General features: G+C 51.1%; 3 protein-coding genes across 3 annotated transcripts; 1 reads left to right on the top strand and 2 right to left on the bottom strand.

Annotated features, from left to right (window-relative positions):
* Positions 1-476: 476 nt before the first annotated feature.
* Positions 477-2283, top strand: I302_107918 (uncharacterized protein; the record flags this gene model as incomplete). The annotated part of the gene is made up of 7 exons (XM_019192954.1): positions 477-679; positions 742-957; positions 1007-1146; positions 1215-1483; positions 1536-1650; positions 1701-1881; positions 1932-2283. The coding sequence occupies 7 exons, from the start codon at positions 477-479 to the stop codon at positions 2281-2283; spliced, it is 1476 nt and encodes a 491-aa protein (XP_019044431.1).
* A 3668-nt stretch (positions 2284-5951) lies between these two features.
* I302_107919 (uncharacterized protein) lies at positions 5952-7199 on the bottom strand (the record flags this gene model as incomplete). Its single annotated transcript, XM_019192953.1, has 1 exon — positions 5952-7199. The coding sequence occupies one exon, from the start codon at positions 7197-7199 to the stop codon at positions 5952-5954; it is 1248 nt and encodes a 415-aa protein (XP_019044430.1).
* A 6178-nt stretch (positions 7200-13377) lies between these two features.
* I302_107920 (uncharacterized protein) lies at positions 13378-14048 on the bottom strand (the record flags this gene model as incomplete). Its single annotated transcript, XM_065870566.1, has 2 exons — positions 13378-13408; positions 13471-14048. 2 exons carry the CDS (start codon positions 14046-14048, stop codon positions 13378-13380), a joined length of 609 nt encoding a protein of 202 aa, XP_065726638.1.
* Between the last annotated feature and the right edge of the window lie 1350 nt (positions 14049-15398).

A 15398-nucleotide genomic window follows, 5' to 3' on the forward strand; every position in this document is an offset into this window, starting at 1 on the left:
GAGGACCAAGCCCTCATTGGACGATACGGCCGAACTCCGCCATCGCGGTGCAAGCGTATACCGCTTATCCTCTTGTCAATTATTACAGTGGCGTAAGCTAAAGAGTGCCTGATAGCGCCGTGTGAAGTCAAGTTTGATCACTTGATAACGATGTCCAGAGAATCCTTGGCAAGGTTGTCATGCTTCAGCACTTTCGCTGGACCACCAATCATTGCGGCTGATTGCCCAATACAGCTAGCGCTCTTTCTATGTACAAATGAAAGCTTTAGCGGCGGTTGCATCTTGTTGCTGCGATAAAGACACGATAAGCGGGACATTCAAGTCGCTCATCTCCGAATATGCCAAGCTGTTGGGGGTGATCCGCGAAGTCTACGAGAAGCCTTATAAACGGACTTGAATAATTGGTCCCCAATAAAGTCGTCCTCTCTTTCTCCTCCTACTGTACGATATCTTTCTGATCACCATTCCAAGTGACCATGTCGCACGGTGTCACAACTGCCAATATTGCTACAGGCGTGGCCCCCGAGGACGGGATCAAGCAGCCTTTTGCTGAAACGAACGTCATCGAGACTCAAATCGAATACGATGACAGCGAAGAGATCGACGAGCAGTACCTGAGTAAGCCCAAATATATCAGATTCTATCGGGGTGTCCTCTGCCAAATGCTTCTCTTTGGAGCGTGAGTTGAATTCCACATCACGCGTCGTCATCTCGGAGATCGCTGATAAGCTCCCTCTTCAGAGTCTCCTTCGTTGGTCCCGCATTAGCCGATGCCATGTCCAATCTGGGTGGGAACGGGTTGAGCGATCCAAACTTGGCCAATCTCGCCCAAGCTCTCAACTACGCCGGTACCTGTTTGATGACATTCTTTGGAGGACCTCTAGTGAACAAACTTGGAGTCAGATGGGCCTGTCTGATCAATGCTGTTTGTTTCCCTCTCACTGGCTCGGCATCATAGTGAGTCTGAAAGACCTGTTCGAAAATCTACCGCTGACGTTTTCATCAGTGTCGTTGCCAAAGGTGGACCTGGATGGTATTTGGTGTTTGCCAAGGTCGTGACTGGCTTGACCAATGGTTTCGTCTACGTCTCTGAAGGCGCGGCCATGTTGACATATCCTCGGTTGCATGAACGAGGAAAATATCTCAGTGAGTTATTGTTTGTTTCGCCAGCTCAATGTTTACAATCTACAGAAAGATTTACAATTCCTCTGCAGGTATCTGGTCCGGTATGCGAAACTCTGGAAGTATCCTCGGAGGAATCGTTGCTCTTGTCACGAATTACAAGACCGCCGGAGCAGGTGGAGTCGCTTGGAGCACATACATTGTCTTCATGACTTTAGAGTCAACTGGCTGGATCTGGGCGTTGCTCCTTTCCCCATCTGAAAAGGTCCGTAGGAATGATGGTACGCGGGTGCCAATATCCCGCAAGATCACGTGGGCCGAGGAGATGAGAGCTCTGATCAAACACTTTGGAAACAAGCGAGTAAGTATCGAAACAATCACTATCAATCAGTTTATCGCTTACACTTAACCAGCTATGGCTTATCGCTGCCCCTGCTTTCTACTCGTTCTTCTTTCTCGCTCCCTTTGGAACATACCTCGCAGTTCATTTCAGTGTCAGAGCCAGAGCTCTATCTTCCTTCCTTGCTCGTGAGTAACATATCGGGTCAAACGAATGGATTCAGCTGATGGCGTTTCAGCTACCACTGCGGTTATCACCACTCTGATGTACGGCCGATTCCTTGATCTTAAATCGCTGTCCCCGAAGAAGAAGGCGTGGTACGGAGCGGCAATCTGGCTAGCTCCCAACATTGCAGCCTTGGTGTGGGTCAACGTCAAACAGTGGAGCCTTCCAAAGTCGACCGCTTATGATTATACGGTGTAAGTTGCCTTTGTCGCCCTTGGAGACGAGGCTGACGATGTATGACCAGTGACTCCGGGCTTTGGAGCCGGGCGTATTTTTGCTACCTTGTCATGTTTGCGTCAGGATACTGGTGTCAGATCTACCTTTACTGGACTCTGAGTACTTTTTCAACCGACCTCAAAGCTTCCACTCGTACTGGAGGTCTTTTCAGAGCGTGCGAATGTGCTGGTCAGACTGTCTCCTTTGCCATTGGCTCCGACAAATCTCGTCTCTCGATTCTCTTGGCGCTGAACGCTGCCCTGGTAGTGCCTGCCGTCATCTCGTTGATTGGACTTATCTCGATCATTCCAGACGCCCCATCCGCCACCGATGACATCGCTGATGCACAACCTACCGAGGCAGTTGACTCAAAGACCTAGAATAAAGCTGAGCAACCAGGGGAAGCTCGACCATGGTCATAAAATGTCACGATACCAGGTGTCACTAACCTACCTGGGAGGGGAAAGATAGTAACTCGCGATTGTGTCACTTATTTGAGATGAAATGATTCATGAATATCTGTGTTTTCGGGGCCCCCTAATGTAACAGTGATTTCAATCGCCCTCCCCAAGGTCTACAACATCGTAGCGCTAGGTGTCCATTGGTGCAGACTTGAGGATTTCCACCAAAGCTGGAATCACCTAGACAACCCCCAATCGAGGTTTGCCCTGTGGAGACATTGGGCTGTGAAGTCCTCCGTCCGTTATACGCAGGATAGAGATATGAATGAGGCAGGTTAACTTACCAGAACCCCGCTCGCCAGATGTAAACCTTCTAACCGGAACGGCGTATCGCATAATTGTTCGGTGAGCTGCTCTGATATAGTAAATATCTTGCGTAGTCCTGCAAAATGTGAAGGGAATACATACGCACTGCTTGCAATTGTCAATGCTCCTTATTCAACTGCCCGATCACGGCCGAAGCGAAACTCATCAGCATGAGCAAACCCATAAACGTTGCGCTCGTCGGGTATGCCTATACAACGCGCACGTTCCATGTTCCTGTCATCTTACTTGTGCCCGCATACCGCATTTACGCATTCGTTCAGGGTCAGGAGCACCCCATCGATCGGCACTCAGGTAAGCCTGGCCCTAGCTGCTTAGTCGACTTCTCGCGATACGCGAGTATGGGGTTTAGATGCTTGAAGACCCCGAAGTAGGGCTGGTCGTGGTGGTGACCCCAGGGGCTTCGCACGCCCAACTGTGTATCCAATCTTTGTAGGCAGGCAAGAACGGTAAGTCCCACTGAAAACAATATTCCCGAATGTCACTGGCCAGAGAGCCGCTAATATCTCACAGTCATTGTCGAGAAGCCATTCGCTCATAGCGTTCTCGAAGCCGATCAGGTTCTGACGGCTCGGAAACTTAGTGGGAAAGTATTGAGCGTGTTCCAAAGTAGGTCAAATGAAATGTTAACACCGGGGGATTCCGCTCACTTGAGTAGGTCGTCGATACGATTCATGCTTCCGAACCGTCGAGAAGGTTGCCAGATCTGGTGAGGATGAAGAGTTCATTGGCATGAATAGTGAAACGTGTCGCTCGAGATAAGCTTCGATCTACCTTGGTAGAAGGTGCCAGACTAGCTGGTGTGGCTAGCTTCTGTCGTCAGCCGTGCGGTTCGCGACTGGTGGAAAGCATTTATGATCGGACCTAGCCCTCATGCTGAAAATCACCACAACAAACAGGGTGTGACCGGAAGCAGACGTGTATACGACCATCATGACCCAGTTTTCTCACCAGGTCGCCACGGGAACGACTCTGTTGTGCACTGTGGCTTACACGTCGTGATCTGTCCCCGCCCCTCCATACTTCCCGAGCCTACCAGTTGCAGGGCAACGCAAAAATAGCTAGTCTTATATAGACGTTAGCAAGCATGTGATCCATATACGCGAGAAAGGGTTCAGTGAGTTGGGAGAGACCCTGTGTCGATCGTCGCGTAATCAACAGTATCGAGAGCAGACGGACTGGCGGGCTTGACAACTCGAAGGAATGCGCTGGCCGCCATCCGCGTAGATATTTAGGAGTTCATCTGAATATGAGAGAAGACAAGGTGGGAAACTTATTGCGGATGTGATAGACGATATTATCATTCTTGATAATTGGACAGTCTAATGAGCCGGCTCATCAGCTTGATCTCTCAACTGATCGACGATTCGATACCTTTTGGTAGGTCTAGCCTCCGCGAAGGACGTGTAAGAGACGTTGCGAGGATGGAACGCCTTCAACTCACTCTATCAAATTCCCATCTGGATCCCTCTTGGGGGTTACACGCCCGGCCGGGGGGTCGTCTCACCCAGCATGCATATTATCGGCCCAGACGGTAGAGGGGACGTGTAGGATACAGGGAAAATTGATCTGACGTCTCTAGGTGATGTGTAGCGTGTTTGAGAAAATATTTTCAGTCGGGACGGGAGTGACCCCTAAAGCCGAGGTGCCACTTGGGGGTTGAAAAAAATTCCAATCGTCCGTCATGCGTCCATGCATGCAGGATAATGTATATGGCCTGGTAGAGGGAGAGCGTGTGAACCAGAATATACCAGTTGGACCATTGTAGGATGCATGTGTGACGAATGAGAATTTATCTTCACTCACGACTTGGTCTGACCCCTACACATATTGTCATTCCGACTTGGCGAAAAAAAATTCTGTTGTCCGTTGTAGATGCATTCTACCCAGTCTGAAAGACATTCCCAATAGAGGAAAAGCGTGTGAGTCAGGATATACCAGTGGGGTGTGTGTGAGATGCATGTGTGACAAATGAGAATTTATCTTCACTCACGACTTGGTCTGACCCCTACACATATTGTCATTCCGACTTGGCGAAAAAAGATTCTGTTGTCCGTTGTAGATGCATTCTACCCAGTCTGAAAGACATTCCCAATAGAGGGAGAGCGTGTGAGTCAGGATATACCAGTGGGGTGTGTGTGAGATGCATGTGTGACAAATGAGAATTTATCTTCACTCACGACTTGGTCTGACCCCTAATCATTTGGGGGTTGAAAAAAATTCCAATCGTCCGTCATGAGCCCATGTATGCAGGATAATGTATATGGCCTGGTAGAGGAAAAGCGTGTGAACCAGAATATACCAGTGGGGTGAGTGTGGGATGCATGTGTGACGAATGAGAATTTATCTTCACTCACGGCACCGTCTGACCCCTAGAGACGGGATCAAATTTCCCACTATGTCTGAGCGGTCAAAAAGTTGATTGCCATTCGCTATGCTGCAACGCATGATGACCAAGTGGTATGCTCGTGATGAGAGTGACGATCTCTATCAGGATGACAAAGATAAGCATCTACAGCCTTCTGATCTGACAAAACCAGTAGGGGGTTTACGCATCAGAAAGTGCCGCCGTACTCACGGCTGACCCCTACAACGACCCCTACCACAACCCCTACAACAACCCCTACAACAACCCCTACAACGACCCCTACAATTGGCATGGTGATTGTTATGTGATATGGATTCAATGATCAAGTCTAATCGCATGAGAAAAAGGCCTACATACAAAGTATGGTGGGTATAGACGCGTCTCATCCCCAAAGAACCTTGGGATATATCCCATCGTACGAGCAGACGCGTCTCCCCTAGATGACTTAGGGTTGATGCTGACCCCTAGTCAACCAGGGGTTGGCTTTATGGAGCGACTGCCGACCTCTTTATGTACCACTGATGCTGACCCCTAGTCAACCAGGGGTTGGCTTTATGGTGCGACTGCCGAGCTCTTTATGTACCACTGATGCTGACCCCTAGGCAACCAGGGGTTGGCTTTATGGTGCGACTGCCGAGCTCTTTATGTACCACTGATGCTGACCCCTAGTCAACCAGGGGTTGGCTTTATGGAGCGACTGCCGACCTCTTTATGTACCACTGATGCTGACCCCTAGTCAACCAGGGGTTGGCTTTATGGAGCGATTGCCGAGCTCTTTATGTACCACTGATGCTGACCCCTAGTCAACCAGGGGGTCTCCCAATGACACTGTCCTCGCTCAACCAAATATAGCATATCGACATCACTACCACAATTGTACGTATTCTACTTGTCATCATACAGAATCACCTTCCTCTGCATGAAGCTCAGGATGCCTTTTGCGATGCAGCTTCAACCCCCTCTCATTCAAAGTCACCTTTCCGCACGAGCACACGCACAGGCCAGTGGCACCCATCTCCTGCGCTGTGAACCTGTCATCGGCATGTTGCTTCTTGATATGCTCCAATAGGTCCTTGAACGTTGACCCACATCGAGGACATTCACCAGCCCCGGACCGTTGACCCTTGCTTCTCCGATCCTGAATCTGAACACCTGCCATGTTCAGGTAATCAGTAGTCGGCTCGCAGGTGAACATGGTGATCACCACTCGTTTCCTGGCATCTTGTGGGTTGAGCGCCTTGACGAGATGAGGTATGACCCCTGGCTGGAACAAGACGACATCACCGGGGTATACAGGAAGAGCATAACCCAACGTTGGCATCAATAGGTCTCCCTGGCCTTGGCTGTGGTCCCAGTCCTGGTTCCGATGGCCCAGTACGAGCAGCGTGGTGTAAAGTCTTCTGTCATCATGGGAGTCGAGGTGCATCTTCTCAGACTGTCCTTGTGTCACGGCAGAGCATGTGGCCAAGTGGCCGAAGCGAAAGAACTCGGAGACATGTCCCACTGGATGGTTAGGTGAGTCGGCAGCAGAGACACCTCGAAGGTCAAGCTTGCTTTGGTCCAGGGCAGCCTTCATTCTTTGTGTACTGGCTCGATGAGCTTGCCAGGTTTCCGGGTCGAGATCTCGTATCCTTGACTGAACCCTCTGGTCGGCGACGTCACCAATGGCCAGGCAGAGTTCCAGCATATGTTGCTTCCGGCCAGCAGCTACTTGTGGGTTTCGGTTCGGTTGGACGGTGTCGTTGGTGACCCACGGTGAGTGAATGTTGGAAGCTCGGAAGAAGATGCCAAGATGATGAGGGCTGAGTCCAGAAGTGCGCTCGGTTCCCTTGATGTATGCCTTACAACCAGCCTCTTCACCCGATCGAATGGCTCCCAGAATGCGATCCTGATCATCTTGCAACAGTTGGCCAGAGAGCCTGATGGCCCAGTACTTCGGACCGCCATAACCTGTGGCACGAGGGATCAAAAGGTCGCCACGTTCCGGCAGCCTTGGCAGTGGCTTGCCAGCGTTGTCTCCCAGAATCCGATCTACTGTCTCCGTGATGTTTGATCGGTTGGAACGGGTATGGCTGCAGTAGTAGGTCTGGACATGCACAGGCGTGCTTGGCAGAATGACAGTGGGAGGACGAGTCGATGTCATATCGCTTGAGGTGTCCGTCAGCCATCGCCCACATGCCGCCTTGTCATACCGACTCACCGACGATGTCACTTGAATTTCCTGGGCGAGCCTTGGATTATTGTTGATATTATACTGTCAAGTCATCGGCTCGTCAGCTTGGCTTCTCCCTCGTCCTCGTCCCGACGGTCTCCCTAACCCCCAAATGGGTACGGCTCTGGCCGCCCATCGGTGTCCTCATGCATCGGCTTATCTACATCGTTCGCTACACTACTTTGCCCGATAACCTCGTCCTAGCTTCCTTAGCTCCATCGGGTCCATCGTCTTCTTCAATTCCTCAATTCGTAGAACCTTGCGATGGGGTGGTACCGGTCGCTTCGCCGGTTGCCGTCGACGTTTCGGCATAAATAGGGTTAGGGGGTTACACGCCCGTTATTGGGAGGGGGGGGGGCACCTCGGACCGGACCGGGGGGGACCGTCGGGGTGAAATTTTCATGCATGCATCTGAGAGGCCTATCTGGCAGAGCCGAGGGCGCCGATCCCGAATCTGAAGTCGGAATGGAGCTGGGTGGGATGTGTGATGGATGAGAAAAGATTTTCACCTTGACCGGGTGGACGGACGGGTTAACCCGGGATCCAATCTGGGGGGGATGGAAATCCGTCAGAGTACCGACCATGCATGCATGCATGTGATGGGAGCCCTGTCATCTGGTAGAGAAGGACACGGTCAGCCAGGATAAAATGTGCATGCATGCATGGGAGTGATGTGTGATGAATGAGAATTTATTTTCACTCACCCGGTGGTCCGACCCCTTAACTTGACCCCCTTAGGGTCGATGACCAAGTCTGCTCCCGTTGACCTCCATCGACGCATTCAAGCAACCAAATGGATATCACCTGGTAGAGAGAGACTCGGTCAGGCAGGATAAAATAGTCTGCCATGCATGGGAGTGATGTGTGATGAGTGAGAATTTATTTCCACTCACTCGGTGGTCTGACCCCTTAGCCCGGGATCAAATCTGACCCCTTAGACCGGCAGCCTGAAAATCCTCCAGAGTGTCGACCAGGTATGTATGAGTGGGACAGAATGTATGCTACCTGGTAGGGAGCGACTCGGTCAGTCAGAATAAAATAGTCTCACATGCATGGGAGTGATGTGTGATGAGTGAGAATTTATTTTCACTCACCCGGTGGTCCGACCCCTTAACTTGACCCCTTAGGGGTCGATGACCAAGTCTGCTCCCGTTGACCTCCATCGACGCATTCAAGCAACCAAATGGATATCACCTGGTAGAGAGAGACTCGGTCAGGCAGGATAAAATAGTCTGCCATGCATGGGAGTGATGTGTGATGAGTGAGAATTTATTTCCACTCACTCGGTGGTCTGACCCCTTAGCCCGGGATCAAATCTGACCCCTTAGACCGGCAGCCTGAAAATCCTCCAGAGTGTCGACCAGGTATGTATGAGTGGGACAGAATGTATGCTACCTGGTAGGGAGCGACTCGGTCAGTCAGAATAAAATAGTCTCACATGCATGGGAGTGATGTGTGATGAGTGAGAATTTATTTTCACTCACTCGGACCTCTGACCCCTTAGCCTGACCCCTTAGCCGGTGGTGACCCAGTAGCCTCCCGATGACCTCCACGCATGCATTCAAGCAACCAAACCTATATCATCTGGTAGAGGGAAAGCTACTCTGTCAGCATAAAATCCTTGTACATGCGTAGGACTTGAGATGTATGCATGGAAATTAATTTTCACCCACTCGGTACACTGGTGGGTGGGTGACGGGATCAAATTTCAGCATGGGCTGTACCGGTCAGCACCCGATCATCTCACAGTCAGCGTTCACCGTACAGTCTGTAACACAGTGTCGCAGGGGATCGCAGAGCTTGCACATCTGGGAGGTCACCTGCGACAGGATGCGACAGTCTATGGTGAGAGCTGCGACAGTGTGCGCTGGAGGGGGAGGGATGGGCGACAGTGTGCGCCAGGTGGTGGAGAGGGATGCGACAGAATGCGACACTCACCTTACTCAGTCCCCTTCCAGCTCCAAATCTGGGACGTCTATCAACCCAGCGGTGACCAGCTCTGCTATCCACCTCAGAATCCCCTCCCGAGCCAGCCTGTGGTTACAACCAGGAGCCGCACACCTGATCCTGAATGGTGAAGGGTTGTTCCGCTGGTAGTGGTGACGATGTCCATCGGGTTCCTTCTTGCAGGGAAGCATACCATTGGCCATGGAGTTCCGAGCCAGATCATAGACCCTGCTGATCTGTTGATCAGAGTGATACTTGGCTGAGAGAGCAGGGAAGCAGGTAGGATCCACCTAGTTCCGGTCCACCAGGCTGTTTGGGACATAGACTTGCTGGGTTTGCGGAAGCCTGCATTCCATCCCAGACCATTGAGGATGTCGGTGAGAGCTTGAATCTGAGCTTTGCTTGGCTTGTCACCATCCCGACCGCTGAAGATCCGGTTGGTCTCGGCCTGATCATACACCCAGTGGGCATTCTGCAGGAAGGCCTCCCTGCTGACCAGCTTGGCATCCAGCGGGTGACGGAAGTGGGGTCCATCACCCCGGCCCAGCCAGTAGGAAGGATCAAAGAATCGGGTGGCACCCACTATCCTTGTAGCCTCCTTCAGGCTGGGTGCTCTGACGGTGACCTCTATCCTGAACCCACCCAATCCCTTGTCATCCTTGCTTGTCAGACTGTGGATCATCCTCAAAGCCGAGTTGACCTGGTACCGTATGCCCCGGAGTGTCTTGGGGATACCCCCTTGGAGATGACTGTTGAATGACTTGATCACATGGACGATCCTCGGGTAGATCTTCACAGAGAACTGACGACGGTTGTCATCCATGGCTTGCAGGTTGACGGTCCCAAAGTCAAGCGAGCCTGGCACCATCATGGGATAATGACGGACGCCATGGTGGACACCGGTGGCCGAGTGGAACAACCAGATGTAGTCAGACCCAAAGCTGGTACCTATGTCCCACTCGTTGTGCTCTGCCCACTTGTGATCCACTTGGGCAGGCTCGGTGGTGAGGAACCTATTCAGGATGGGCATCTTCTGACCGTAGGCTTTGAGTCGGATGGCATCACAACCAGCCGAGATGAGACAGTGGACAAAGACGGAGGTGGGGACATGGACATTGCCGAGGGTAGCTTGGTGAACCATCCGACCGGGCTGGGCCACTTGATACCTGTTGAGTTCTTCAAAGAACCCATCCTTGTACTGAGTTCCCACCCAGAGCTGATGGGTAGCTTCGGCCAGGAGGAGGTATCGGTCAAAGGCAGGACCTCGGTGGTAGGTGGTGTGGAGCTTCCTGGTGGGAGCCCTGCTGATGAGTTGGACATCGGCCAGGGAACTCTCAAACCTGCAAAGGTACTCCTCGGGTGACAGTACCAGCTCCCATCTATCCACATCCATAGGCTTCCTCCTCAGCTGAGCCATCCTGCCCTCCACCACATCGGGAAGCATCTGAAATCCTTCCATGAACGGGAGATCTCTGATATCAAACTGTGGTTCGGGTGGTGGTGCAGGAGGTGGTGACCACCCACCAGATGGGACGGTGTCGGAAGTGATGGACCGGAGGGGAGGAGACTGTGAGAGAGGTGGTGATTGCCGAGGGGGAGAAAGCTGAGGTTGGGACGGAGGAGGTGATGGTCGAGGGGGAGACAGAGTAAGGGCTGGAGTGAAGGGGTTTGGAGTCCATCAGGAGCAGGTGGTGGTGGTGACGGAAGGAAAGGTGCGGGAGACTGAATGGGAGACTGGATGATAGGGGGGGTGGACGACATTGAGGAAGGGGATAATACCATTCTTGGCCCCACCGTCTCGTCCTCATCATCTTCAGAGTCCGATCTATTGTTTGACCAGGAAGAACCATTGTCAGATAGTGCTATCATTTCTATCTCTTCCGGCTCCTCCTCCCCTCCAGCTGATCCACCTCCATATCATCATCTGTAAAAGGTTCATAGACATAAGACACCGGAGCTATCAGCCTTGAGGAGGAACGGATGGGAGAGGGGGAGTTGAGCTGTAACCCAGTGACGGGCAAGCTGCTGGGCAAGCTGCTGGGTGATAAGGATTGAGCCGCATCTCTTGATGGAGTCGCTGGTGTTGAAGGAGTTCGAAGAGGTGGTGTGGTCAATGGAGAGCTGAGGGGTGAGGTCAAGGGGAGTACAATGGTGAAGGTCGGATAAGAGAGGAGGATGCTGGAGGAGGTGTCAAGGGAGAACTTGACAGTGGTCTGGCACGGGATGAGGATGGACCAGGTGAGCTCAAGGGAGAACTGATAGATGAGTGACGGAGGAGAGATGCTATTGAGGGAGCCGGTGTTAGAGATGAGCTGGGTGACCGCTTGGGACGATGGATGGGTGAATAATCGGGACAGTGGAACCGAGTCTTGTGCTTGCAAAGTCCTGCTTGATTGAGCACCACTCGACCACAGGTGCAGATGATTACCTCAGTGTTGGAGATCTCACCTGCGGTGAACTTGTGACCCTTGTGCTTCTTCTTGATATGATCCAACAAGTCCGCATAGTCTTTCTCACATAGGTTGCACTTTCCTGAGCGGTCGGCGTGGTTTTCACTGGGCATGGTGGTGGAAGAGCAATGGTATCACAATATGAGAATACGATATGACCGTTCAGTAGGTACTCTCAGGAAAGTTTAACATCCTCAATGACGGCATCAAGATCACCTTCCATGTCTTGTGTGTCTCTCGTTGATGTACTGCACTTGTGTACAACCAATTGATTTTTACTCCCCGGCCCATGCATACTATCTTCTTATACTCGACCTCAGCTATCATATGAGCTATCAACTGAAGCTCTGTCACCTCTGTGAGTCTACCAATCAGCCATCCCTTCCGACTCTCCTCCCCACCATAGTCCAGTCACCTCTGATGCCCTATATAAATTCCAGCTGGTTTTTACTCCTTGGCCCATGCATACCAGTGGATCATACTTCATCCCAGCTATCATATGAGCTAACAACTGATCCTCCATCACCTCTGGTTCCTCCCCTTCCGATGTCCCTGTCCACTGATGAGGTTCCCAACAAATCCCTTCCACCGACCTATATCTTTCACCTCGTCATCACAACTCCCCCTGCGACAGATTGCGACCCATCCCTCTGCGACAGGATGCGACTGCATGTATGCTAGCTGCGACAGGTTGCGACAAAGCCTGGTGGGACTTGCGATAGGTTGCGCCAGAAGATGGATGGGTTGCGATCCATTGCGACTTGCTATGGTGAGCACTCTAGATTCCTGCGATCATCTGCGCCATATCTCTATGCATACCTATCCTACTTGGTCATCACCTCGAGCTTCCTCTCCCTCCTGTTCTGCATCACCAGCCAACACCCCTTGAACCTCTCGGCTGGCCATCTCATGCTCTTGAGTCCATGCTAGAAACCAAGTCTGTAGTTGATCCTTGCCAGCTTGACCAGCTTGTAAAGTGTCGGCCAGCATGTTGGCAGGAACTCTGCTGAACAGTGTCATCATTGCAGCTGGCACCTTGGCTCGATGAGCAGCCAGCATCCGAGTCTTGACTGGTCGACCATGTCCTGCTGAGGTGTCGGCATGTCTCCTGAGAGGTGCACTGCTCTCAATCCTCAGCATGGTCTGAGTGTCAAAGAAGCTGGCCCATCCTATCGACGGCTCTGCCTTGTCCAGCAATAGCTCTTGAGACCGATAGCCAGGTGAGAACCGAGGGATGACCTCCCACTTGACCTTTTCCGGAGGTGGATGAGGGAAGTTGTCGATGACTGTGTAGTAGTACCTGCCGGACTTGCCCTTGATGTGTCTGACACAGTGAAGAGGGAGGGACATACGCAGAGTTGGAGTTCGGGCTTGTCTGTTGACCCGGGTTGGGGAGATGGGAATAGGTTTGACCTGGCCTCGGTCAATCATTGCTTGAGCCAGTTCGATTGGGACATAAGTGTTGCCAGTTGGTCCTGTCTTGCGGTAGACTCGGGTGATCTTCTTCCTGTACTGTGTCGGACCCATCGGATGATGAAACCCATTACCCATCCTACCTGCCCGTTCCGCTGTGAGTATGACATTATTGGTGTAAGCTGTGGAGCTGAAGATTGACTTGAACAGTCGTTCCACATAGCGGGTGTCATCTGGATTGAAGACTATGTTGGTGGGTGTGAGGGGATGGATGGCGGCATAGAAGAGGAGCTCGTTGATCATACAACCACCGAACCCATTGAATAGATCCTGGCTACATATCACTGTCAGCAGCTGGCATACTGACCCAAGTCCCAAGTCCGATGACTTACTTTGAATAGATATAATGGGCAATAGGAGAAAAGTTCCGTTTGATATAACCTCGGGAGGGAATGGATCGTACCAGTTGCTCAAACGGCTCGGACTCCTTGACAGGACAAGGACCTCTACCTTGTGTCCTACAAGTCTCAAAGAGTTCACCATCCTTGAGTTGAACAAAAGCCAGTCGGCACAGCTTGTTCCTATCGATGACTGCAATTGAGTTGTGATCACCGAGAGCTCGGAAGATGAGTGGTGTGAAAGGTGGGAGTCCTGCCTCTCGACAGACATCGGCCATCTTGAGTTGCTGTGGTGACAGGGTGACCGCATGACCATGAAGAGCAAAGTGACAGATGAGAACCCGGGTGGGACTGATCCGGATGACCAGCTCTTTACCATAGGAAGAGATGTCTGACTTGGTCAGAGCCACTTGAATCGGAGTACCCATCGCAGCTTCGGCATCGGCTTTGTTGATGATCGCATCTTTACCACAGTGCTTCGGATAGGTGACGATCGTAAAGTGTTGAGGTGTATCGGTGAGAGATGCCTTGAGGAGAGCGGCAAATGCTTTGATCTCGAATAGCTCCGGCATGGTGGATGAGAATATAGCAAATATATTGTTGAGTTGAGAACAGAGACACGATCACGGGCATCAGCTGGGATATATATATCTATCAGTTGACATTGAGTATCCATGACTTTGCGTGCATGCAACCACCTTGATATCCAATTTCAAGACCAAACGACCAATCCTGATCCAAAGTTGGTCATGGCCCATATCACTCCGACATATCTCTGACATGGTGCGACACATCCTCAACAGATATATCTCATCGTATACCAATCATGGGGACAGCCAGCGCAGCCCATCGCAATTGCCTTGACGGAGAATCGCAATCTGTCGCAATGTCTACATACCCAGCGCAACTTATCGCGAACGCAACTCAACTCAGCGCGCAACTGGTCGCATATTATATCACGGAGAATCGCAACCTGTCGCACCACCTTCATTTGTGGCGCAGATGGTCGCACCATAGTACAGCGCAACTCATCGCATATGATGGGTCGTAGAATCGCAACCTGTCGCACCAGCACCACTACCCAGCGCAACCCATCGCATGTTGACTTGACGGAGAATCGCAGCCTGTCGCATTGCCTATCCTTAAGCTGGTCACACCTTACCCTACAGCGCGACTAGTCGCAACTTGTATGGAGAATAATGGGCTAAACTATCGCAAAGTTGTATGAATCCCCCTGTCAAGAGCGCAATAATCTTGAAGGCCCCATACTAATCAAGCCAGTTTTGTATGGAGTGACTCTGACGAGAGCGCAGAGAAATGCAGCACCGTGCGTAGCATCCCTCTGTGAGTCATCCGATTGACACTCAGATTTTGGGGAAAAAAAATCACCTGAAAAATGAAATCAAAAAATAGCTGGTCATGGCCCAAAAATTTTTCAAAAAGCCGGCTGGTCAAAAAGTTTTTCAAAAGCGGCTGGTCAGAAAATTATTTCAAAAAAGATGGCTTGCAAAAGATGGCTTGCAAAAGTGGCTTGCAAAAGATGGCTTGCAAAAGATGGCTTGCAAAAGTGGCTTGCAAAAGATGGCTTGCAAAAGTGGCTTGCAAAAGATGGCTTAAAAGAGATGGCTTGCAAAAGATGGCTTGTAGCTTACTAAGCAAGTGAAAAAAATTCACTTTGCAACATATATAAACAACACCTATTCCCACTTTTTTCTTTTTTTTTTTCCCCCAACTATCTCTTTTACTTTATACTTTTACATCACCACCATACAATCAACATGTCTTCCTCATCAACTGATCTTCCACCAGATTACCTCACTGATGCCAACTCAACTGCACCACCACCAGACTATCAACCTTCACCAGCCTGGTCCCAAACCAAGATTGACAGACATAGAAGACACAATGAAACTCTGGAGGAA

The sequence above is a fragment of the Kwoniella bestiolae genome, chromosome 6 (assembly GCF_000512585.2).
Source record: "Kwoniella bestiolae CBS 10118 chromosome 6, complete sequence".
Lineage (NCBI taxonomy): Eukaryota > Fungi > Basidiomycota > Tremellomycetes > Tremellales > Cryptococcaceae > Kwoniella > Kwoniella bestiolae.